The sequence below is a fragment of the Microcaecilia unicolor genome, chromosome 2 (assembly GCF_901765095.1).
Source record: "Microcaecilia unicolor chromosome 2, aMicUni1.1, whole genome shotgun sequence".
Lineage (NCBI taxonomy): Eukaryota > Metazoa > Chordata > Amphibia > Gymnophiona > Siphonopidae > Microcaecilia > Microcaecilia unicolor.
In genome coordinates, this window is record NC_044032.1 from 313,121,472 (window position 1) to 313,147,487 (window position 26,016).

General features: G+C 46.2%; 1 protein-coding gene across 2 annotated transcripts in view; it reads right to left on the bottom strand.

The window, feature by feature from the left end:
• Nucleotides 1–26,016, bottom strand: part of RAD23B (RAD23 homolog B, nucleotide excision repair protein) — a 340,024-nt gene that overhangs the window by 33,914 nt on the left and 280,094 nt on the right. The window contains exons 8-10 of one of the 2 annotated variants that reach the window (XM_030194314.1): nt 14,279–14,406; nt 1,861–1,921; nt 134–298 (exon numbers count right to left, since the gene is read on the bottom strand). In XM_030194314.1, coding sequence (XP_030050174.1) covers nt 134–298; nt 1,861–1,921; nt 14,279–14,406 — 354 coding nt within the window. The remainder of the gene's footprint in view (nt 1–133; nt 299–1,860; nt 1,922–14,278; nt 14,407–26,016) is intronic. The other variant, XM_030194313.1, reaches the window with a different exon arrangement.

Consider the following 26,016-nt stretch of genomic DNA (forward strand, 5'->3'; position numbering starts at 1 on the left):
TCTCACTACAAGGGTTGCAAAATGAAAATATCCATGTATCTTAACAAAACCTATTTTAAATTAACTTGCTGCTAAGCTGAAGAGAGATTTAGCAATGAAATTATGCTCTGTGTTACAGCCAGAATTCTCTCACCCTCTCTATAGCTTCTTTTTCCTGAGGTGTAACTTGAATGTAGTTCATGTGGCCACTTCCAGCTTCGGCTGCCACGCCACCACTGCTGCCACCTCCCTGACCACCTGATTCTTGAACTGGCTCGTTTAACATCTGAATGAATTGTTCCTGATGTTGGCTGATTTGCTGTGGTACATTAGAGGATAAAAGGAAACAAAACACCCTGAAATAAAGCACCTCAGGCCTATCCTGCAAGTAAATTTCAAATGCATGCAAAATGTTAACTGTTAAGATCTCAAAGGCACTGTTGAATTATGTTAATATTTTATAGGGCACAGCACTGCCAGCTATCCCAACCAAATTAATTAAAAGGTTTCCAACAAGCTCATTGATATAGAGAGAACACACAAATGTAAATATGGAAAACCATTAAAGAAAATCTGATGTTCGCAGAAAATATATCTGTATTAGCCAGATAGAATGAATCCAGCCATCTGACGTTGAATACAGAAGAGGCTACTCTGTGCAGAGAAGTTGCTGAAAAGTATTTAGCTGCTGAATGAACACAGTAATATCTGCTGCGTGCCCCAGGACAAGATTACTCTTACTCAACTGCCCTCAATCTAATCCAGTCAACAAAATTGGGACTGAAAAGGCTGTACTAATATTTCTGGACCTATTTATCTTATTTAACTCCCTCTGATATACCACCTCACCCCAGAAAGGACTCAGGGCTGGAACAAGCCAACTTTTTAAGTGTTCATACTAATGTCATGATTCACTGCATCCTCCTACACCTGAAGATGATTTCCTAATGAAACTCTGCTGCAAAACTTTCCAGGCTTAACAGCAAGCTTTACTGGATCTACCCAGGAAAGCTGAGTGAGAAACATGGAACATAATAACATAGTTGATAACGGCACATAAAGACCTAAATGGTCCATCCAATCTGCCCAACATATACACTCATTATCAATTCATGGTTAAACCAATAATGAATGTGGTGTAGTAGTAGCCTAGTGATTAGTGCTGCGGACTTTGATCCTTGGGAACTTGGTTTGATTCCCACTGCAGCTCCTTGTAACTCTGGGCAAGTCACTTAACCCTCCATGACCCCAGGTACAAATAAGTACCTATATATACTATGTAAACTGCTTTGAATGTAGTTGCAAAAACCACAGAAAGGTGGTATATCAAGTCCCATTTCTCTTTCCCCTACTTGACCTTGGTCTTTCTTTGCCATTTCTGGGACATAGACCATGGAAGTTCGCCCAACTTTGCCCTTACAAGCCAACTACTGGACTTGCCGTCAAAGACCCCTCCAGCCTCTAATACTTTCTAGCACTTATTTCTGTACCCAAAAATTCATTCATAGGAGTACCTTCTTTGCATTGAGTGAGTTCAGGTAGCTTTATTATTATTAATATTTTAAATATTATTAAGGTGCTGGCTTGCTGGTTCAATGGAAATGCTGCATATTTCTATGTGAAAGGTCCATGATTTTATTCCAGGGTTGGGAATCCTGCACTGACTTAGCTAGGCATGAAACAGAAACCAGTGTTCATGAGGAGGGAGTCATGGTCACTTTTAAGGTCTATATCTAGTAAGCTAGATTAGGAATCCATGATATATGACAAGGCTTCTCAACCCTCGCATGGAAGCACACCTAATCAACTACATTTCCAGGATTATTACAATGATAGATTTATATCATGTGTCTCCAAGTATATCGAAAACTTTTATCTTACCTGATAATTTTCTTTCCTTTAGTTGCAGCAGATGAATCCTAGACAGGTGAGTTGTGACCATCTTCCAGCAGGTGGAGATAAGAGCTCAAATCAGTGCTGTCTTATTGGACAGTATGCTCCCAGTATCCTCAATATTTCTCATAACAAAGCACAGGAAAAGGTAACGACATATCTCCCTTCTCACAGTCCCCCCCCCCCCCACCAAACACACACACTTCCAGGAAAATAATAGTCTAATAAGAATGGCAAAACAAGAAACAAGGCCACAGCCAGCAGTTCCACAGACATCAGACCCCAACCCGACTGGGACTGTGGATTCATCTGCTGTGACTAAAGGAAAGAAAATTATTGGGTAAGATAAAAGTTTTTGCTCCTAAGCATCAGCATCAGATGAATCCAGAGACAGGTGGCATATAACAAAGCAGTACCTAAACAGGGTAGGGAGCCAAAACCCCTGCCGCCAGCATGGATGCCCTAAACACTGCTTCTGCGCAGGCAGCCATATCCACCCGATGTTTGACAAAAGTATGCACGGATGATCAAGTCGCCATCTTACAGATCTCTTCAAGCGCCATGGGCCAAGACTCAATCCAGGATGTCACCAGCACTCAAGTGGAATGTGTGCAAAGCCCCGCTGGAAGCGTGAGACTTGCCAAGACAGACGGCGAGATCACCTCCTTAACCTGAGACACTGTCGCCTTAAGCCACTTCACCTTTGTGTGGGCAGGAAAAAAAGTATGAACAGATGATTCGAATGAATACTGCACGAGAACACGCCATACATCCAGCAAGCGCAATTGAGGAAACTCCTCCGGATATTGGTCTCTTTGAAATGAAGAAAGAAATAACGGCTGATTGAGATGAAAGGCTGAGACCACCTTAGGCAGAAAGGATGGTACAGTGCGCACCGTGAACCCTGCTTCCAAGAAACAAAGAAATGGGCCCCTGCAACTCTAACACCCTCCGTGCCGACGAGAGCACCATCAGGAACACCGATTTCAGAGTGAGATCTTTAAGTGCAGCCTTTCGCAAGGGTTCAAAGGGTGCCCCCTGTAATGAACAAAGCACCAGATTAAGATCACATGCTGGACGCAAGCGCGATACAGGCAGGCACAGATGAAACACCCCCTTAATGAACAAGATAGCGTCCAGATGAGACACAAGAAAGGAATTAAGATACCCTGCCACGATAACAGGGGAGAGTGGCCACCTGACTCACAGAGAGCTCCCGCTAACCCCTACATCAAACCATCCTGTAAGAAAGAAAAAATCTGTGACAAAGTGACCACGCTCTGTCACTGCAAAAGGTTTCAAAAACTCACCACACCCGTGCATAAGCTGCTGAAGTAGAACACTTCTTAGTCTGAAGCAAGGTAGTGATCACAGCCTCAGGATACCCCCTCTTCCTCAGTTTTGCCTGCTCAAGAACCAGGCCATAAAACCAAAGGGGGAGGGATCCTCCTTGACCAGAGGCCCTTGGCGCAGAAGTCCCCAAGCTGCTGGAAGACAAAAGGGCCAATCCACCAACAGAGTCATCAGATCTGTGTACCATGGCCATCGAGGCCAGTGTGGCACAATCATGAGTACCTGGCCCCGATGATCTCGAATAGGGTGCAGAAATAGCCCCACCATCGATAGGCTGCAGAGAATACCTTCTCCTGCTTCCACCCACCCTACCCCTCTACCCACCCACCCCTAGAGTGACATGTCTTATATAACCTCCCTATCAACCCACTCATTACTTTACCTCACCCATTTCTATTCTTCTATCACCTTCTCCCACTACTCCAACCAGAGTTACACCTAATCACACTGACCACCCTTCAACATCTTCTGTCCTTCTGTGACTGTTCTCTTGTGCTTGACTGCTTAAATATTTTAAATTTAAATGCTTTACTTTTTGTCTATTAGATTGTAAGCTCTTTGAGCAGGGACTGTCTTTCTTCTGTGTTTGTACAGCGCTGCGTACACTTTGTAGCGCTCTAGAAATGTTAAATAGTAGTAAATAGTAGTAGTAGTAGGGAAGACGTAGATGGGTACGGACTCCAGCCAGGGGTGAAGCAGAACATCTATGCCCTCTGAGCTGAACTCTCTTTTCTGCTGAAAAACATGGGGCCTTTTCATTGCGATAGGTCACACTGAGGTCCATTACAAAATCCCCACTTCTGCGTGACTAAGCAGGCGGCCACCTCTGACAGCTCCCATTCCCCTGGCTTCACCCGGTGTTGACTGAGAAAGTTGGCCTGCACATTCAGCGCCCCAGCTATATGGACTGCCGAAAGCTGAGTCAGATGCCGTTCTATTAGATTGTGAGCTCTTTGAGCAGGGACTGTCTTTCTTCTATGTTTGTGCAGCGCTGCGTATGCCTTGTAGCGCTATAGAAATGTTAAATAGTAGTAGTAGTAGTAGTTCTGCCCAACGGAGGAGTAAATCTGCCTCCTGAGCCATAGTGGAGCTGCGAGTGTCCCCCTGGTGGTTGATATAGGCCACCACCATCATGTGGTCTTTAAACACCCACAATGGCACCCCCGCTACTATGGAGGCAAACGCCTGGAGAGCTTGGCGAACATCCCAGAGCTCCAAACGATTGCTTGTCCCATTGGGCCTCAACCTCCAACCAGAGACCCTGCATGTACTGAAATGTGCTCTCCAGCTGGAGACTCTGGCATTGGTGATGACTAGCACCTAATCAAGAAAGGCTAACATAATCCTGCGACTCAGACTGGTTGTCCGCAACCACCAGCCCAAACTGGCCTTCGATAGCAGCTGCCATGGGAGGCGCTGCTCGTACGTCTGACATACTGGACACCACCGGCTCAGCAGGGAGAGCTGAAAAGGCCTCATGTGTGCCTGTGCCCAAAGCACCACCTCCGGGGTCACTGCCATGGACCCCAGAACCTGTACATAGTCCCAGAATCTGGGTGCAGACAACTGCAACAAGTGAACAATCCAATCCCACAGCTTGCTCTGCTGCTGACTGGGCAAAAACACTCTTCCCAGTGGCGTGCTGAAACACACTCCTAGATATTTGAGTGACTGAGTGGGAACGAAATGAATCTTGGCCACGTTGATTACCCATCCCATGGACTGCAAGAGCTCCATCACCCTGTCGTAGCTCTCATACTCTCTTGTGGCGATGACATCCTGAGCTGCCAATTGTCTAGATAAGGGTGTACCCCTGATGCTTTCCTTCCGTAATGCCACAGCCACAACCACCATGGCCTTGGAAAAGGTATGAGGAGCTGTGGCCAGTCCAAACGGCAGTACCCAAAACTGAAAATGCTGACCCAGCACTGCAAAGCGGAGAAAACGCTGATGGGCAGGCCAAATGGAACGTGGAGGTAAGTCTCCTTGAGATCCAAAGCTGTGAGAAACTCCCCTGGCTGTACCGCTGCAATCACCAAATGTACGGTTTCCATGCAAAAATGACTGACACGGAGGCAGTGGTTGACCCTTGAGATCCAGAATAGGACGGTAAGACCCTTTCTTCTTGGGGACCACAAAATAGATGGAATAGCAGCCCAGTCCTCATTCCTGGTAAGGTACTGAACAATTACCCCCAACTGGAACAACCGCCGCAGCGTGTCCTGCATTGACGCCCTCTTGCGGCCGCCTGCGTACTGGGAGACCCAGAAAGAATCTGTGACGGGGAAAAAAAATTCTAAATTTTACCCGTCTCGAATAAGCTCCAAGACCCACTGGTCTGACGTGATTTTGTCCCACTTATCGTAAAAGGAGGACAGACTCCCTCCTATGCTTGGGACTGAGGGGGCCGAGACACCATCATTGTGAGGCACATGGGGCAGGAGTCCTGGAAGCACAGCCCTCAGACCACCTGTCCGTATGAAAGGACTGCTTCTGCTGGTATCAGGACCGCTGGGAAAAACCAGAGCGTCCCGGCCAATATTTCTTACAGTCTCTAAAGCAAAGCTTAGACTGGTTACCTTTCCTGGTGAACAGGGTTTGTCCTCTGGCAGACGCCGAGACTTGGCATCCCCTAAATCTTTCACCAGCTTTTCCAAGTCCTCTCCAAACAGGGGCATGCTGCATCTGCTGCCCAGTGGTGCAGCTACAACAAACGTCGCACCACCACTGCCAGGGACATCTGCTTGGCCAATGATCAATTGTACAAAGCGTCCACCAAATAGGCCAGCCCAGTTTCAACATCCGGAAATTCCAAGGGGGGGGGGGGGGGGGGGTTGTGCTCCTGTCTCCAGCACGGTATCTGTCACCTGCTGCACACAGGAAAGACAAGCCCTGGCAGCATAAGCACTGCACATTACCGCTCTCAGAGTGCCAGCCGAGATCTCAAAGGAAAATTTCAAGGCTGAGTCCAGCTTGTGGTCCTGAACATCCTTGAGGGCTAGGCCCCCACCCACCTTTTTACCAGCAATGTAGTCTTTTTAGTGACTGCTGCCACCAAGGAATCCACCTTAGGCAGCGCTAAGCAATCCAGCTCTTCCTGTGTCACCGGACAGAGTCGAGACATTGACTTGGTCACCCGAAGACTTGCCTCCGGCATAGTCCACTGAGCCGAAATGGGTTCCTGTATAGCTTTGTGTACTGCAAAGGCCTTCAGTGGCCTGCGGGTACTAGCCATCTTAGGATTAGAAGCTGCTGAAGGCTGCACTTATGGTGCCGATATATTTAATACCTGTAAGGCCTTAGAAATGTCATTATGGAGAGGGCAGGGAACAGAGGAGCAGGAGACCCCAACTCCAAACCCGAGCCTAAATGCAGCCATTTGGATCCCAGGGCCACAGGCAGAGACAAACAGGCTAAAGAGGGCCCCAAACGACCCCCCATCACCTCAGACACTGGCCGAGTATTTTTCTATAAATACGATCTATGCAGGAAGAACACAAATTCTGGGGAGGACGAAACTCTCACTTCTATCCCTCCTGAACTCTCCCAGGGACTCACTACCTTCAGCCTCCGACACCGTCAAGCAAGTCAAGCCCACCTCCGGCATGGGACACATACTTTTCGAAACTGTGGTACCAGAACTGCAGTGATCTACAATGGCCGCTGGCCTCGCGCTGTCCAGTGGAGGACGGGTGTCAGGAGCGTGGGAACTACTCAAACCAAAATCCATTGATGCACTCATCAGTTCAGGGCCTGAACAGCCGCCCTGACATGCCCCGGACACTGCTCTCCGCTTCCTACAGCGGGATAAGCATTTAACTAACTCAGCAGCCATGCTAAGTTCGTGGTGCTGCTGCAGGAGTCCCTCACGGGCAAAATTCAAAGAATACACTCACCCTGTACAGGAGAGCCGAGATGTCCAGGAAAGGCAGTGCCATGTGTCAGACCAATGCTGCTCACTCTCAGCCATTAAGCCCCTGAGCACTAGAAGCGCTGAAAATCATCAGCAGCAAGAGCTGTTCAGTTTCTTTTTCTTAAATGGTAGGAGCTGTGAGGAAAGAGAAAGGGCTGGAAAGGAGATCAGGGTGGGAAAGGGACCTGGTGTCGACAGCTGTACCTCCTAAAGCCGGCTGCTCAGCCAAGCACCTCCAAGCTTCACTGACCCGGATAACTGGGACAAGAGCTGCAGCAGATGAACCCAGGAGCTGGCAGAAGACTGTCCACCCAACTGCTGGTGATAGAGAATACCAGGAGCATACCGTCCAATAATACAGAGCTCAAATCAGTGCTCTCTAACTCCACCTGTTGGAAGATGGTCACAACCCACCTGTCTCTGGATTCATTTGCTATTGAAGCTAAGGAAGTAAATTTCTTTCATGCAGATTCATTGTAGTAATCCTAGAATCCCAACTGGCTAGGTATACCTCCTAGAGAGGGTTGAGAAGCACTGATAAAGGGTTCCCAAAGGAGCTGATGCAAACCACTGAACTAGGAACTTTGAGCCTACTAAAAAATAAAAATTCTCAGGTGGTTCTAGAAATGCTAAATAGTAGTAGTAGTAGTGGTTCATGCCACAGGAATCCCAGAACTATTCTGACAGAGCTGGATGATAAGCGATGAACTGAGAAGCAAACATGTTAATAAATTTTTTTTTGTTGTTACATTTGTATCCCGCGCTTTCCCACTCATGGCAGGCTCAATGTGGCTTACAAGGGGCAATGGAGGGTTAAGTGACTTGCCCAGAGTCACAAGGAGCTGCCTGTGCCTGAAGGTAAAATTATGTATCATACCTGATCATTTTCTTTCCATTAATCATAGCTGATCAATCCATAGACTGGTGGGTTGTGTCCATCTACCAGCAGGTGGAGATAGAGAGCAATCCTTTTGCCTCCCTATATGTGGTCATGTGCTGCCGGAAACTCCTCAGTATGTCGATATCCAAGCTCCATCCGCAGGACTCAGCACTTAGAGAATTACACCCACAAAGGGACACTCTGCCCAGTTCACCACCGCCGAAACGGGGGAGGGGAATTAACCCAGCTCATCCCCACACAAGTGGGGGAGGGGAATCCATCCAGCTCATCCCCGCGGAGCGGGGGAGGGACACCACACCCGCCGATGCGGGGGGATCTGGCTTATCCTGCAACCGCAACCGCGGGAGGAGCTGACTGACCCTAACACCGCCGAAGCGGGAGGGGTACAAAGCTGCCCTACAGCCGCATGAAGCGGGAGGGAGCGCCGGCAGAATTGATGTCTCAATCCAGCCCCGTAAAACGGAGGGGAGAGGAATGCAGCAGCTCACTGTAACACAAACTCGTCTCAACTCTTGAAGAATCCAATTGAAAAAACTTGAACACGAAGTCCTCCTGAACAGGAACTGAAGACTAAATTTGAACCTGAAATGCAACCAGAATATAAACAGTACAGATATCTGGGAGGGGCTATGGATTGATCAGCTATGATTAATGGAAAGAAAATTATCAGGTATGATACATAATTTTACCTTCCATATCATCATGCTGATCAATCCATAGACTGGTGGGATGTACCGAAGCAGTACTCACCCAGGGCGGGACATTGAAATCCCTGACCGCAACCCTGAAGCTCCAAACCGGGCCTCCGCCCGAGCAGCCACAGTCAAGCGGTAATGCCTGGAGAAGGTATGGGCCGATGCCCAAGTTGCCGCCTTGCATATCTCTTCCAAGGAAACGGACCCGGCCTCTGCCATCGAGGCCGCCTGAGCTCTAGTGGAGTGAGCCTTCAGCAGAATAGGCGGCACCTTCTCCGCGGCCACATAAGCCGCTGCAATGGCTTCCTTGACCCATCTTGCCACTGTAGGCTTAGCAGCCTGCAGACCCTTATGAGGACCTGCAAACAGGACAAACAGATGATCCGACTTCCGGAAATCATTGGTCACTTCCAAGTATCTGATGATGACTCGTCTCACATCCAGATATTTGAGAGCAGAGTATTCCTCTGGGTAGTCCTCCCTACGAAAGGAAGGGAGACAGAGCTGCTGATTCATATGGAAGCGAGAAACAATCTTGGGCAGGAAGGAAGGCACTGTGCGAATAGTCACTCCTGCCTCAGTGAACTGCAGAAAAGGCTCTCGACATGAGAGTGCCTGGAGCTTAGAAACTCTTCTGGCTGAAGTGATAGCCACCAAAAAGACTGCTTTGAACGTCAGGTCTTTCAGAGATGCCCTCGACAAGGGTTCAAAAGGCGGCTTCTGCAAGGCTCGTAGCACCAGGTTGAGATTCCACGCAGGCACCACTGAGTGCAGAGGAGGGCGCAGGTGATTAACTCCCTTGAGAAAACGTACCACATCTGGCTGCGAAGCCAGGGAAGCACCCTTCGGGCGGCCCCTGAAGCAAGCCAGAGCCGCTACCTGGACGTTAAGGGAACTGAGCGACAGGCCTTTCTCCAGACCTTCTTGCAGGAATGCCAGCACTGAAGAAATTGGAGCAGTGAAGGGAGAAAGTGAGCCTGCTTCACACCACGCTGCAAAGGTACGCCAAACCCTGGCGTAAGCAGTAGAAATAGAGCGCTTCCTCGCTCTCAGCATAGTGGCGATGACCTTGTCTGAGAAGCCCTTCTTCCTCAGACGCTGCCGCTCAATAGCCAGGCCGTAAGACCAAAGGGGGAGGGATCCTCCATCACCACGGGACCCTGATGCAACAGGCCCTGCTCCACTGGCAGCAGCAGAGGGTCGTCCACCGAGAGCCTGATCAAGTCCGCATACCAGGGATGTCTGGGCCAGTTCGGACCCACCAGGATTATCCGGCCCGGATGCTTTGCCACCCGGTCTAGTACCCTGCCCAACATGGGCCAGGGCGGGAACACATAGAGAAGCTCCTGTGTCGGCCACTGTTGGAGAAGAGCATCTACTCCCAGAGATCGAGGGTCCCGTCCTCTGCTGAAAAAGCGCGGCACTTGGCAATTGGCCGATGACGCCATCAGAACTAGGCTCGGCTGGCCCCAGCGCTTCGTGATGTCCAAGAACACCTGAGCCGATAACTGCCACTCTCCGGGATCCAAGGTATGGCGACTGAGAAAGTCCGCCTTGACATTCATGACTCCGGCAATGTGGGCCGCTGACAGCTGTTCCAGGTTCGCTTCCGCCCACTGGCATAGATTCATGGCTTCCTTGGCACCTCCCTGGCGGTTGACATAGGCCACAGCCGTGGCATTGTCCGACAGGACCCGTACTGGCTTCAACGCCAGTACCGGGAGGAACTCCAAAAGCGCCAACCGAATGGCTCTGAGTTCCAGGAGGTTGATAGACCACTTTGCCTCTGCAGGAGACCAGAGCCCCTGCGCTGTCCTTCCCAAGCAGTGGGCTCCCCAGCCCGACAAAGAGGCGTCCGTCGTGACGACAATCCACTCCGGGGTCGCAAGAGGCATCCCTGCAGACAACTTGTCTGTCATCAGCCACCAGCTCAGCGCCTTGCGCACTGCTGGGTCCAAGGGAAGGCGCACAGCATAATCCTCCAACACCGGAGTCCAGCGCTGCAGCAGAGAGTGTTGTAGTGGTCTCATATGAGCCCTGGCCCAGGGCACTACTTCCATCGTGGCCGACATAGAGCCCAACAGCTGCACATAGTCCCAAGCCCGAAGCGGAGAGGCTACTAGGAACTGGTCCACCTGAGCCTGAAGTTTGACAATCCGATTGTCCGGCAGGAACACTCTGCCCACTTGGGTGTCGAATCGAACTCCCAGATACTCCAGGGACTGAGTCGGGCGCAGCTGGCTTTTCTCCCAGTTGATGATCCACCCCAGGGAGCTCAAAAGAGCAATCACCCGGTCCACAGCTTTGCTGCACTCTGCATAAGAGGGGGCTCGGATCAACCAGTCGTCCAGATAAGGATGGACTTGTACTCCTTCCTTCCGCAGGAAGGCCGCGATGACTACCATTACTTTGGAGAAGGTCCGCGGAGCAGTAGCCAACCCGAACGGGAGGGCTCTGAACTGGAAGTGTCGGCCCAGGACCGCAAAACGCAGAAAGAGTTGATGAGGAGGCCAGATGGGAATATGCAAGTACGCTTCCTTGATGTCCAAGGATGCCAGGAACTCCCCTGCCTTCACTGCCGCTATAACAGAGCGGAGAGTCTCCATGCGAAAGTGCCGAACTTTCAAGGCCCGATTGACCCCTTTGAGGTCGAGGATAGGCCGTACAGAATCTCCTTTCTTTGGTACCACAAAGTAAATGGAGTAACGTCCCTTGCCAAGCTGATTTTCTGGCACCGGAATGACCGCACCCAGGCGGATGAGATTGTCCAAGGTCTGCTGCACTGCCACAGCTTTGACCGGAGACTTGCAGGGAGAGTGCACAAACCCGTCTCTTAAGGGTCGGCAGAACTCTAGCTTGTAGCCGTCTCTGATGACTTCCAGCACCCAAGCGTCTGAAGTTACCCTGGTCCACTCGCCCAGAAACGAGGACAGGCGTCCTCCAATCTGCACTGGGCCATGGACCAGGACCCCGTCATTGGGTACGAGACCCTGGGGGAGGACCGGAGGGCGCACCTCCGGGACGGCGGTCTCTGCGAAAGGAATGCTGCTTGGGGGAGAAGTTCCTCTTGAAGGAAGAGGGGGCAGAGGAGCCCGACTTGCCCGGGCGGTACCGACGGGCTTCCTGAAACCGTCCTCTGGAGTTACCGGGGCGAGCAATGGCCCGAGCCATGACCTCTGGTAACCTCTTGCCCTTAGACGTGCCGAGATCGGTCACAATTTTGTCCAGCTCGACCCCAAAGAGCAGCTTGCCTTTAAAAGGCAACTTAGCCAGGCGGGACTTAGAGGCGTGGTCAGCAGACCAATGTTTCAGCCAAAGCCACCGCCGCGCAGAGACTGTCTGAGCCATACCTTTAGCCGAGGCTCTCAAGACATCATACAGTAAGTCTGCCAAATAAGCCAAGCCCGATTCCAGGGCCGGCCAATCAGCCCTCAAGGAAGGATCCGAGGGGGAAGCCCGCTGCACAATCGTCAGGCACGCCCTGGCCACATAGGAGCCGCAAACTGAGGCCTGCAAACTTAAGGCAGCCGCCTCGAAGGACGACCTTAAGGCCGCCTCCAATCTTCTGTCTTGGGCGTCCTTTAGGGCCGTGCCACCTTCCACCGGCAACGCCGTTTTCTTAGTCACCGCAGTGATTAAAGAATCCACGGTAGGCCAAAGAAAGGCCTCACGTTCACTTTCAGGCAAAGGATAGAGGCGGGACATAGCCCTAGCCACTTTGAGGCTCGCTTCCGGGACATCCCATTGAGCCGAAATTAAGGTGTGCATGGCATCATGCACGTGGAAGGTTCTAGGCGGGCGCTTCGTCCCCAGCATAATGGCGGAGCCAACAGGGGCTGAGGGAGAGACGTCCTCTGGAGAGGAAATCTTCAAAATGCTCATGGCCTGCACTAACAGGTTGGGCAAATCCTCTGAGCGAAAGATCCGCGCTGCAGAGGGGTCATCTGCTCCATCCGAGCGGGAATCCGTCTCCTCCAAGGAATCCCCAAAGGACCGTTGGGAGAACTCAGATACGATGCCCTCATCTACATCCGAGGAGACAAAGTCCTCTAAGGCCTGGGAATCCACCCGAGGGCGTTTACTTCCGGGGGCCTCAACCCCTTTATCGGACAAGGGAGAAGGGGCAGTGTTTTGCATAAGGAAGGCCTGATGCAGCAGCAAAATAAACTCGGGGGAGAAACCCCCCAGACTGTGCAGCAGCCTGGGCCACAGCCCTAGACGCACCCTCAACCGGCGCTCGCAAGAGCGGGGGAGAAACATGCTGCGCATCCAAGATGGCGTCCGGCGCAACACTCCGCGAAGGAGCCGCGCGGGAAGAACGGCGCTTAACTTTAGCCGCTTTTTTGCCGTCGCCCAAATCAAGGGCGGCCATGGTATTAACGTCTCCCAGCTCAAGGGCGGCCCAAGAAGAAGCTGTCCGAGCAGAGTGGCCGGTCAAGATGGCGGAGGCGAGCAGCGGGGGATGGGTGTTTATGGCGGGAAAAACCGCCGCACCGGAGGAAGACCCGGGACACTGACCGGCCTCCAAACTGACACCCAACAAGGGCGAATCAGACTTTAAGACCCCCGCATCCCCGCTAGAAGCGCACACGCGGTCCGGGGAGCGATTCTTCACGCCCTCGCCCTCCGACGCCATAGGCCACGTGGAGATCGATCGGGGAACCCCCTGCCCGCTATAAAAAGGTAAAAATTACCTGCTTCTCGCTCCAAGCTGTAACGAACTGGTGTCCCAGTGAGTAGCTGCAATAAACGTTTAAATAAACGTTGAAATAAACGCCCTTAAGGACGTCCAAAATTTTTTTTTTTTTTAACGGAGCCAGCGGGAGGGGGGAGAAAAGGAGGGACCTGGCGCCACCAGGTTTGCACTTGCTCAAGAAGAGCCCTCAACTGCAGGTACTCAACAAAACCTAAAAATTAGGCTTGGAGACCTAGCCAGAGCTGCTGCTGTGTGTGACCACCACCTGCTGAGATAGAGAACATACTGAGGAGTTTCCGGCAGCACATGACCACATATAGGGAGGCAAAAGGATTGCTCTCTATCTCCACCTGCTGGTAGATGGACACAACCCACCAGTCTATGGATTGATCAGCATGATGATATGGAAGTGGGAATTGAACTCAGTTCCTCAGTTCCCCAAAGATTTAGAATCTTCACCTTGAGCCTAGAGTGTATCCCAGCTACCACATATTCCAGAAGTCAGTCCCGTTTGGGTGGGTGAAAATTAAATGTTGCCAATGACTGAGGATCATGGTTAATTTACTATATATTTTACTGCTTATATACTTTTGATGTTTTATGACTATTATAATAAATTTCTGCTGGGCTATTTAGATTAATAAAACAAAACAAGCTAAACAAATGGCTTTGCTTCTAAATATTTTTTCCCCATTAACAAAAAATTGAAAAAATTCTTTAACCAACAACAAGAAAAATTATTTTGACCACTAAAAGCTAAACTCATCATTCAGCACACTCAAGAACATGACTGGCTAGTTATTGGGAACTGCAACTGAGTTAACACTGGTGTTAGCTTAAATTTTTACCTGAAGCAAAGAAGGATTTTCTCGTCCTATTTGCTGTAGTAAAGCAGGAAGCAGGGATGGGTTCTGTTGAATAATTTGCCTCATCTGCTGGAACTGCGGTTGATTTCGTAAAAATTCAAGTGGGTTCCCTAAAGCAAACAAAAATCTTAGGTCACATTACTGATATCACTCAGTAAGAATCCTGTGGTCAAGCATCTAATCTCCAGGATTCTCCAACCATCAGATAATCCTAAGATAACACTACACCTATTTGTGAATTATTTGAAGCTGTATAGCACATTCTGTGATCAACTGATAGAACTCCAAGTAGCAAGCATCACAGATGACATCAAGATCACTTTTTGGTTAGACAAATGTTCAAAGAAACTTCCATAATGCAAACAAAATATCTGACAAAAGACCGTAGCAAAAAAAAAAAAAGAGCTTACGTAGGAAAGTGTGTTTATATCTAGCAGTATGAAGTGTAAACTAACAACTGGACTAGAGATTCTCTTGCAACCAAAAATTATCAGTGCTGCAGTCAAACGTAAGCGCAAAAGAAGCACTTCTGCATATTATCAGCTACAATGATGCCCCCCCCCCCCCCCCCCAAAAAAAAAAAAAGTTCTTGCACTGTTTCATAGCTACTTGCTGTTTCCCCAGAACCTGTGGCTTTCACAACAGGTGGTAAATTGTCATCCAATAGTCTCAAAAATCCCTGCAGAATATCTTAACATCTCTAAAGGTGATATCAATGGGAATGCTGAGATTTTAAAAGCCTTAAAGTGTTCCTTCTACTTTAATGCTCCAGATATTCCATTTCTCTTTTGTAATACATCTCTCTCAATCTCAGCACTTTTGGCAGCTTGCAGCAAATATCACATACCTTAAAGAAAATTCATCCAATCAAGAACAGGTTTGAATAGATTGAACTGGAGTGATTCCTCCAGTTTATGTAGCACATCCCACAGAGAATCAAGTGAGACCATTGCTGGTTTCACTGTCTCCTTACTTCTACAGAAGTGGACGGCTCCAAAGGTTTTCCCCAGTGGAAAAATTTCACTACACAGGATACATCACTTTTCCCAAAATCATGGAGGAAACTGCCAGTGGAAAACCCTCCAACCCTGATCTAGCTCCATTCCACCAAGTAGTCTGACAAGAGACTTCCACAGTGTGGCAGGACAGCAATTACATAAGTATTGACACACCGGGACAGACCAAAGTTCCATCAAGCCCAGCATCCTGTTTCCAACAGTGGCCACTCCAGGTCACAAATAATGATCCCAAAAAAGTTCAATACATATGCTGCTTATCCCAGAAATAAGCAGTGGATTTTCCCCAAGTTAATTTAAAAAAAGATCTGGACAGCTTCCTAAAGGAAAAGTCCACAGACCATTATTAAACCCCGCTAACCGCCTTTACCACATTCTCTAGCAACAAATTCCAGAATTTAATTACACATTAAGTGAAGAAAGATTTTCTCAGATTCGTTTTAAATTTACTACTTTGTAGCTTCCTTGCATGCCCCCTAGTTCTAGTATTTTTGGAAAGAGTAAAATGATTCATGTCTAACCGTTCCACTCCACTAATTATTTTATAGACCTCTATCATATCTCCCCTCAGTCATCTTTTCTCCAAGCTGAAGAACCCTAGCCACTTCAGCCTTTCCTCATAAGGAAGTCTTTCCATCTCCTTTATCATTTTTTCGCCCTTCTCTGTACCTTTCCTAATTCCATTATATCTTTTTTGAAATGCAGTGACCAGAATTGAACACAATATTCAAGATGCGGTCATAACATGTCCTCACTTTAGTTTTCTATTCCTTTCCTAATTTTATATAAGGGGCCGAACCCTACAAGAGTCTAAGGTCATCTGATTCAGCCTCTTTCTTCATTATGCTGCTAGAGACATTAGAAGCTGCAGAGCTCCGCATAATGGCACTATCCAACACCATCTGGGTTCCTTGATGATTAAAATGAATTTCAAGCACACCCAAGGGGATGGGGATTAGAGAAAACCAGGGACTGAGCCTACCAGAGGGTTAAAAACAAAACAAAACAAAAAGGAGAAGTGGAGATAGCAAGCTTAGGAAGGGGTTCAAGCTAGCTGGGGAGTGACTCTGCTGGGAGAGGGGGGAAATCAAGCTTGAGCTGGGAGACAACGTAGGAGGTGTTGGTCCTGGGGTAAAGAAGAGACAGGATTTTATGCTTGGGGAATTCTACACAAATAGAATACAGAATTTCAAAAATCTGTCCACAGAATTTTACTGCGCTGAATTTCCCCAGAAGTACTGGCATTTGGAGCTATTTCCCCCTTTGAAACTGCATAGTGGCCTCATTAAGATCTTGATAAATTGGATGAAAAACAAGAAAACTCCATGCCTATGAGATAATCTATAAGAATCAGTCTAAGTCAAGACTCACATTCCAAGAGTCAATAGGGGAATGGGTGTTACAGAAATAGACATTGTTCGGACACACCCCCTTTTCGCATAACAGTTACATACCTCAAGTCCAGCACAATTGAAACCAGATGATGCTGTGGGATGTGGCAAACCAAATGTTGTAGCCGTGGCTGTAAGACATGCAAGATTACTTTGGAAACTACAAGTTTTGTTAATCCTGTGAATTGAAAATGATTTTTATCTGAAGTCCCACACAACTTACACCACCAATCATGTTGTGTATATTTTGCGCTGTAATTGTAATATGATTTTACCTACATAGATCTTAAGATCTCTACATGTGTGCATGAACAAACACTGTTCTGCTATCACTAGGGAGAAATTGGGGGGCCCATTGGTGCAACATTGTTCTTTCATGTCCCACAGCTTCAAGTATTTATCATGTTTTACGATTGGATCCTACAATACGTGAAGACAATATTGATAAAATTCTGCTACAATGTTAACAATGGATTTTTCGATTAAGCTCCTTGGAACCCACGGGGCTCAATACCAATATGAACGGGGGCTGTTTTGTGTGACTGTTCCATTGTTTGTTTTGAAACTTCCCTCCGACTTTCAGGTTTGGATTGACAGCAGTTCAGCAGATGTAATGGATAAAAAAACACCACTGCCACATTGTCTCTCTCTTTCTGCTGCTAAGAGAATATGAGACAGCACATACTGCTAGTAGGGCTGACGCCGCAGGGATGTTTTATTTATAATCTGTGCTTGACATTTATGTTTTATATTTCAGAAGACTGGTTGATAATCCCCAGAAATAGCTATGATGAAACGGATGCCTGTCTGGTTCCAAGTCTGAGATGTGTCCACTGATTTTGCAGTCTTTGCAACAATCTTGCTGCTGTGGTTTTTATGCCTGTGAAGCATGACTGAATTGAAGAGTGAAGAACTGTATATATTCAAACATTTGCATAAAATTTTTTAAGTTTTCCAGTTATTGGCAAAAAGTATTTTGATCCATGATTGTAGTAGTTGCTAAAAGCTAATTACCATAATATGTCATTGGCAGAGGCATTAGGAATCCTTCGCGATGTCAGATCTTTTTCACCTACCACTGTATATTTTTCTTTGTGTCTGTAGTATAGTTCACTTGTAGGTATCGTTTGTGAGATAGTGTAATGGTAACAGCCATTTTTTGGGTTCAAGTGTGTTCTGACAGAAATAGATTATACATACACCTTTGGGTGTATTCAACAGCATCAGATCCAAATATTCAAAGTGCTGAAATACAAAATCAAACAAAGTCTGCAGCCTTAAATCTGGACAACCACTCCCAAGAATGGAAAGATGAGACCATCAGCACACAGAGGGAAGAAGAAATAAAATTTGCAAAGTAACTGAGTATGGGCAATTCCACCAGAAAATGGACACGAATAATCAAAAATAAATATCTGAACTTCCGACAAAGTTGTGCATCAAATGAAAGAGGAAAGATTGAAGTTTACTGAACTATAAGGATTTTGTTTGGCATTTCTTGCAGCCATAGAATTGTTATCAGAGTTGAAGGTAGTTCTGTAATATTAGGTAATATTTTTTTCAGGTAATTATGACCTGTCATTTGTAGCTCTCAATTATTTGCCATTTTGAACATACATTAGTAGGGCATCCATAGCCACAAACTAGTATGTAAGTTGACCTTTATTCTATGGCTAAGATCGGCGTGAAACTACATGGCAAACTGTCATTCTGTTACTGCTTTACATATATTTAGTGACTCAGTAGTACAACAAAAGTCATTCTTGTGTACAATGACCATTTTGATGCTTTTGAAATTTTTTTTAAAAACTCCTCTAAGGCATAAACTTCTTTTGAAAACACTGTTAACAGAATGACAAAACACATTCTGATAATGAGTAATGTTATTTGCTGCTTAGAAATATATAAACCCAGTGTGATTCCTTGAAAAATCTAATGGGTCTTTGTTAAAGCATAGTGTACACTAAAGTCCCATTTGACACCTATGAGCAATGCAGTACTTAGCACATGCTAATATCCATTAGTGCATGCTAAGCTTTAGTAAAGAGGCCCCTAAGTAAATCTGGTCATTATTATTATGGTCCCCCTATTAGTCACATATTCAGTGTTATCATGCAAAAGGTATTCACAGTATTTTTTTTCCTTACACTTTAGTTATTAATTGACAGAGACCAGCAGTTAATGCTCACGTCTTATGAACAAATCTGTGGTATGTATAATTCAATTTGTGCAATTTTCTGAATGTTTTATTTTGAAAATGTCTAGATTGAATATATCACAAACCATGTGACAAAGTTAAGACATAATACACTGTGCATTTTCTTCTGACCCAGTTTTAAAATGCCTATTTCAAGTATTTTAACTCATATATAATTTTTCAGATTAATCATGCCAAATCACCCCAGTGGAAAAGTAAAGGCTTTACAGGCAGAGACTTACAGATAAAGACTGAAAATACACAAAAGGAGAATGGGGTGCAGAATGTGAACACTAGCTCATTACTAAAAAAAACCTGAGGAACATAGGTGTTATGAAAGAATCAATCAGCAAATTAAAAAGTCTTAAGCAGGAATGCCCAAACTAGCTCCACAAGAAAAGTGCATACAAAAGGACTACAACACTCACTAAAGGTGGTTAAATGTGCCTCTCAAGCTTGACTAGTTAGTATACAAAGGAAATGAAGGAAATATGTCATACCTGATAATTTTCTTTTAGTAACAGTAGACGGAATCCAGAGACTTATGGATTATGACCATCTACCTGTAGGGGCAGTGGGCCCCTGAACAAACACTATATAAAGCACTATATGCAGCACTACATGCCATTATACAGCAAAGTTATATAGAAGTAATACATGGAACCTTCCAGCCTTACCAACCTGACTTTAAAATACAGACTTTGGTTAACTTACATAAGTACTGCCATACTGGGACAGACCAAAGGTCCATCAATCCCAGCATCCTGTTTCCAACAGTGGCCAATCCAAGTCACAAATACCTGGCAAGATCCCAAAAAAGAACAAAACATTTTATACTACTTATCCCAGAAATAGTGGATTTTCCCCAAGTCCAATTTAATAATGGTCTATGGACTTTTCCTTTAGGAAGCCGTCCAAACCTTTTTTAAACTCTGCAAAGCTAACTGCCTTTACCACATTCTCTGGCAACGAATTCCAGAGTTTAATTACACGTTGAGTGAAGAAATATTTTCTGTGATTCATTTTAAATTTATTACTTTGTAGCTTCATTGCATGCCCCCTAGTCCAATTATTTTTGGAAAGCGTAAACAGACGCTTCACATCTACCTAACTCCACTTATTATTTTATAGACCTCTATCTTATCTCCCATCAGCCACCTTTTCTCCAAGCTGAAGAGCCCTAGCCGCTTTAGTCTTTCCTCATAGGGAAGTCGTCCTATCCCCTTTATCATTTTTGTCATCCTTCTCTGCACCTTTTATAATTCCACTATATCTTTTTTTGAGATGTGACGAACAGAATTGAACATAATATTTGAGGTGTGATCCCACCATGGAGCGATACAAAGGCATTCTAACATCCTCATTTTTGTTTTCCATTCCTTTCCTAATAATACCTAACACTCGATTTGCTTTCTTAGCCGCCGCAGCAGCACACTGAGCAGAAGGTTTTAACATATCATCAATGAAGACACCTACATCCCTTTCTTGGTCCGTGACTCCTAATGTGGAATCTTGCATGATGTAGTTATAATTCGGGTTCCTCTTTCCCACATGCATCACTTTGCACTTGCTCACATTAAACTTCATCTGCCATTTAGACTCCCAGTCTCGTAAGGTCCTCTTGTAATTTTTCACAATCCTCCCGCGATTTAACGACTTTGAATAACTTTGTGTCGTCAGCAAATTTAATTACCTCACTAGTTACTCCCATCTCTAGATCATTTATAAATATGTTAAAAAGCAGTGGTCCCAGCACAGACCCCTGGGAAACCCCATTAACTACCCTTCTCCAATGAGAATACTGACCATTTAACCCTACTCTCTGTTTTCTATCTTTTAACCAGTTTTTAATCCACAATAGAACACTACCTCCTATCCCATGACTCTCCAATTTCTTCTGGAGGTACTTTGTCAAACGCCTTCTGAAAATCCAGATACACAATATCAACTGGCTTACCTTTAATCGAAATGTTTGTTCACCCCTTCAAAGAAATGTAATAGATTGGTGAGGCAAGATTTCCCTTCATTAAATCCATGTTGACTTTGAGGGGCATTTTCGAAAGGGACATCCAAATTGCAATTTGGACCTCCTTGCAAAACGGCAAAATCTAGGGGCGGGGAAACTCGTATTTTCGAAACAAGATGGACGTCCATCTTTCGTTTCGAAAATACCGTCAGGGACGTCCAAATCCTTAAATTTCGCCGTCCCTAGACTTGGTCGTTTCTGATTTTCAGTGATTTTCGAAACCAAAGACATCCATATAAGAAACGACCAACTGCAATTCATTTGGTCATGGGAGGAGCCAACATTTGTAGTGCACTGGTCCCCCTGACATGCCAGGACACCAACCAGGCCCCCTAGGGGGCACTGCAGTGGACTTCATAAATTACTCCCAGGTACATAGCTCCCTTACCTTGTGTACTGAGCCCCCCCAAAACCCACTACCCACAACTGTACACCACTACCATTGCCCTTACGATTGAAGGGGGGCACCTAGATGTGGTTCAGTGGGTTTCTGGTGGGCTCGCTGTTTCTTCCACAAATGAGGGGGGGGGGGGGCTGGGTCCACCTGTCTGAAGTGCACTACACCCACGGACCTGAGTATGACATCTGAGGCTGGCACGACATATTTTTAAAGATGTTTTTTGAGGGTGGGAGGGGGTTAGTGACCACTGGGGGAATAAGGTGAGGTCATCCCCGATTCATTTCGGGCACCTTTTTGTGCCTTAGTCATAAGAAAAACAGGTCCGGGTAAAAATGTCCAAGTGTTCATCAGGGATGTCCTTGCTTTTTTCGATTATGGGTCAAGGACGTCCAAGTATTAGGCACGCCCAAGTCCCGCCTTCACTACGCCTCCGACACGCTCCCCTTGAACTTTGGCCATCCTTGCGACGGAGTGCAGTTGGGGACGTCCTAAATCAGGTTTCGATTATACCAATTTGGACGTCCCTGAGAGGATGTCCATCTTCCGATTTATGTCGAAAGATGGACGTCCTTCTCTTTCGAAAATGAGCCCATTTGTATCAATCCATACTTATGAATATGCTCTGTAATTTTGTTCTTTATAAAATAATAGTCTCTACAATTTTGCCCGGCACAGACGTCAGACTCACCGGTCTATAATTTCCCGGATCTCCCCTGGCACCTTTTTAAAAAAATTAGCGTTACAATGACCACCCTCCAATCTTCTGGTACCACGCTCGATTTTAAGGATAAATTATATATTATTTATTTTGTTGCACTTGTACCTCACATTTTTCCACCTATTTGCAGGCCCATATTACTAACAATAGCTCCGCAAGTTCATTTTTCAGTTCTGTCAGTATTCTGGGATGAATACCATGCGGTCCAGATTTGCTATTCTTCAGTTTGTAGAACTGCCCTGTTACATCCTCCAGGTTTACAGAGAATTCATTAAGTTTCTCTGATTCGTCAGCTTCGAATACCATTTCTGGCACTGGTATCCCACCCAAACCTTCCTCAGTGAAGACCGAAGCAAAGAATTCATTTAATCTCTCCGCTACGGCTTTGTCTTCCCTGATTGTGCCTTTTACTCCTCGGTTACCTAGCAGTCCAATCGATTCTTTTGCCGGCTTCCTCTTTTTAATATACCTAAAAAAAAATGTGTTTTGGCCTCCAACACAATCTTTTTTTCGAAGTCCCTCTTAGCCTTCCTTATCAGCGCTTTGCATTTGACTTGATATTCCTTATGCTGTTTCTTATTATTTTCAGTCGGTTCCTTCTTCCATTTTCTGAAGGATTTTCTTTTAGCTCTAATAGCTTCCTTCACTTCACTTTTTAACCATACCGGCTGTCATTTGGTTTTCCGTCCTCCTTTTTTAATACGCAGAATACATTTGGCCTAGGCTTCCAGGATGGTGTTTTTGAACAGCATCCACGCCTGATGTAAATTTTTGACCTTCACAACCGCTCCTCTAAGTGTTTTTTTCACCGTTCTTCTCATTTTATAATAGTCTCCTTTTTAAAAGTTAAACGCTAACTTCATCTTTCACTGCTAAGGCCTGTGTGTGTGTGGACACAGTCAGTAAGGACATTGCAGACATCATAAACTGTAGGCCAGTCAAGGACTATTGGAAATTTCTTTGGAGACTGAGCTGACATAATGGGTGTAGAGACAATACAGTATGCTGTCTTCTGGGACAATGCACTACTTGGTCAGAGTGGCTCTGTTACATTGAAGATGTAATGTAGTGTTTGAAACTGTAAACCACAATGTAGGAAAGTACCAGGTCTGTTGTGCCTAACTTGGTGGCATATTTGCATATCAGGAAAGCACCATCGTCGCTGAAGCACAGACTTCATGTTTACAGTGCCCTTCATCATGGTGCCAATTAGACGGCACTGTAGCCCTTAAGCCATAGCAATCTGAAACAAGGTTGTTTCACAGAACATGTATGGTTTGAGCCAAGCCAGGAGCGACATCACCACATCAGCTGGAGCTAGATTTTTCTTCGGGAAGGATTGCAAACGAGGACAAGGGGATTCTATCTGAGGCAGCCCTGCACTGCGACTGACTAACCTGGGGGAGGAACACTCTACCTGCTAGATGTCCGGTATCATCTCCAATCAGGTTGTATAATTGCCATATGTAGTTGTGTAAGTGCTGGGGGGTGGGCCTTATAGGGACTGGCTGTATTAGGAAGCTTAGGAATTAATGTGTGTTTACTCTGCCATTTCCATGACAAAACCGCTTCTGTTTCTTAACTCATTTCCATTTTGTTCTTGCTACTACTACTACTACTATTTAGCATTTCTATAGCGCTACAAGGCATACGCAGCGCTGCACAAACATAGAAGAAAGACAGTCCCTGCTCAAAGAGCTTACAATCTAATAGACAAAAAATAAATAAAGTAAGCAAATCAAATCAATTAATGTGAACGGGAAGGAAGAGAGGAGGGTAGGTGGAGGCGAGTGGTTACGAGTCAAAAGCAATGTTAAAGAGGTGGGCTTTCAGTCTAGATTTAAAGGTGGCCAAGGAAGGGGCAAGACGTAGGGGCTCAGGAAGTTTATTCCAGGCGTAGGGTGCAGCGAGACAGAAGGCGCGAAGTCTGGAGTTGGCAGTAGTGGAGAAGGGAACAGATAAGAAGGATTTATCCATGGAGCGGAGTGCACGGGAAGGGGTGTAGGGAAGGACGAGTGTGGAGAGATACTGGGGAGCAGCAGAGTGAGTACATTTATAGGTTTGTAGAAGAAGTTTGAACAGGATGCGAAAAAGGATAGGGAGCAAGTGAAGGGTCTTGAGGAGAGGGGTAGTATGAGTAAAGCGACCCTGGCGGAAGATGAGACGGGCAGCAGAGTTTTGAACCGACTGGAGAGGGGGGAGTGGAGGGGGGGGACCCCGTTCTTCTGTACTAAGTGCCATGTTCCCAATAATACCCCAAAGGTTATTTGTATATTTATTTATTTATGGCATTTGTATCCCACATTTTCCCACCTCTTTGCAGGCTCAATGTGGCTTACAATAAAACATGATTGGTGGAACCAGATTAGAAAATAGACACTTAGTGTTACAGAAGATCTTAGGTACATTGTGGAAATATAAACAAGCAGATATTAAAAGACAGTTCTGAATATATGTGAAAGGGATGTGTACATTTACGTTTGTTGATCTTTGTTGTATGCCTTATTAAAGAGATGGGTCTTCAGGAATTTACGGAAGTTGGTTAGTTCGTAAGTCATTTTTAAGTTGCGCGGCGGTGCGTTCCATAACTGTGTACTCAAGTAGGAAAAGTTGGACGCATGCGTTAGTTTGTATTTTAGACCTTTGCAGCTGGAGAAGTGAAGATTAAGGAATGTGCGGGATGATCTTTTGGCATTCCTGGGTGGTAAGTCTATCAGGTCTGACATGTAGGCTGGGGCATCTCCGTGAATGATTTTGTGAACTAGGGAGCACATTTGAACGTGATGCGTTCTTTAAGTGGGAGCCAGTGTAGCTTTTCTCGTAGGGGTTTGGCGCTTTCATATTTTCTTTTATCGAATATATGAGTCTGGCTGCGGTGTTCTGGGCTGTCTGAAGTTTCTTGATTATTTGCTCTTTACAGCCAGCGTAGAGTGCGTTGCAGTAGTCTAGATGACTGAGCACCATTGATTGAACCAGGTTTCGGAAGACGGTCCTTGGGAAGAAAGGTCTTACTCTTTTTAATTTCCACATTGAGTGGAACATCTTCTTGGTTGTGTTTTTCGCGTGGCTCTCAAGTGCTAAGTGTCGATCGATGGTAACTCCAAGAATTCTTAGGGTGTCTGATATTGGAAAGGACAGGTTTGGTGTGTTGATGGTCAGGGCCGGTCTTAGCAAGTGCAGGGCCCTATGCAGACCAATTTGTTGGGGCCCTATCCTAGCCCTGCCCCACCGTAGCCCCGCCCCTACCCTAGCTCCACCCCATTGATAAGAATATTCCATTTTTAGAACATTTTTTTATTTATGAAATTTCAAATAAAGACAAATGAAGCTAAACTGGTACAAAAAAAACTGATTGAAATAATAAGCACAATGCTATCATGAAACCTCCCCTCCCCAGAAATTATTCAGTTCAAGTCCACTACAATTAGTAGTTCCAATTCTCATAACAAAGGAGAATAAAGGAAAAATATTAAGAAAAGATTCAGTACTTTCAAATTCCCCTATTACTCTGTAACCCATATATGCAATAAAATAAAAATGAAATGAAAAGATATACAATAAAATAAAGTGATGTGTGAAATATAATGTACAATATAGCGAATGCTACATACCTGTAGAAGGTATTCTCCGAGGATAGCAGACTGATTGTTCTCACTGATGGGTGACGTCCACGGCACCCCCTCCAATCGGAATCTTCACTAGCAAAGACGTTTGCTAGCCCTTGCGCGCCGATGCGCACCGCGCATGCGCGGTCGTCTTCCCGCCCGAACCGGTTCGTGTTCGTCAGTCCCGTATGTAGCAAGACAAAGACAAGGGAAGACACAACTCCAAAGGGGAGGAGGGCGGGTTTGTGAGAACAATCAGCCTGCTGTCCTCGGAGAATACCTTCTACAGGTATGCAGCATTCGCTTTCTCCGAGGACAAGCAGGCTGCTTGTTCTCACTGATAGGGTATCCCTAGCCCCCAGGCTCA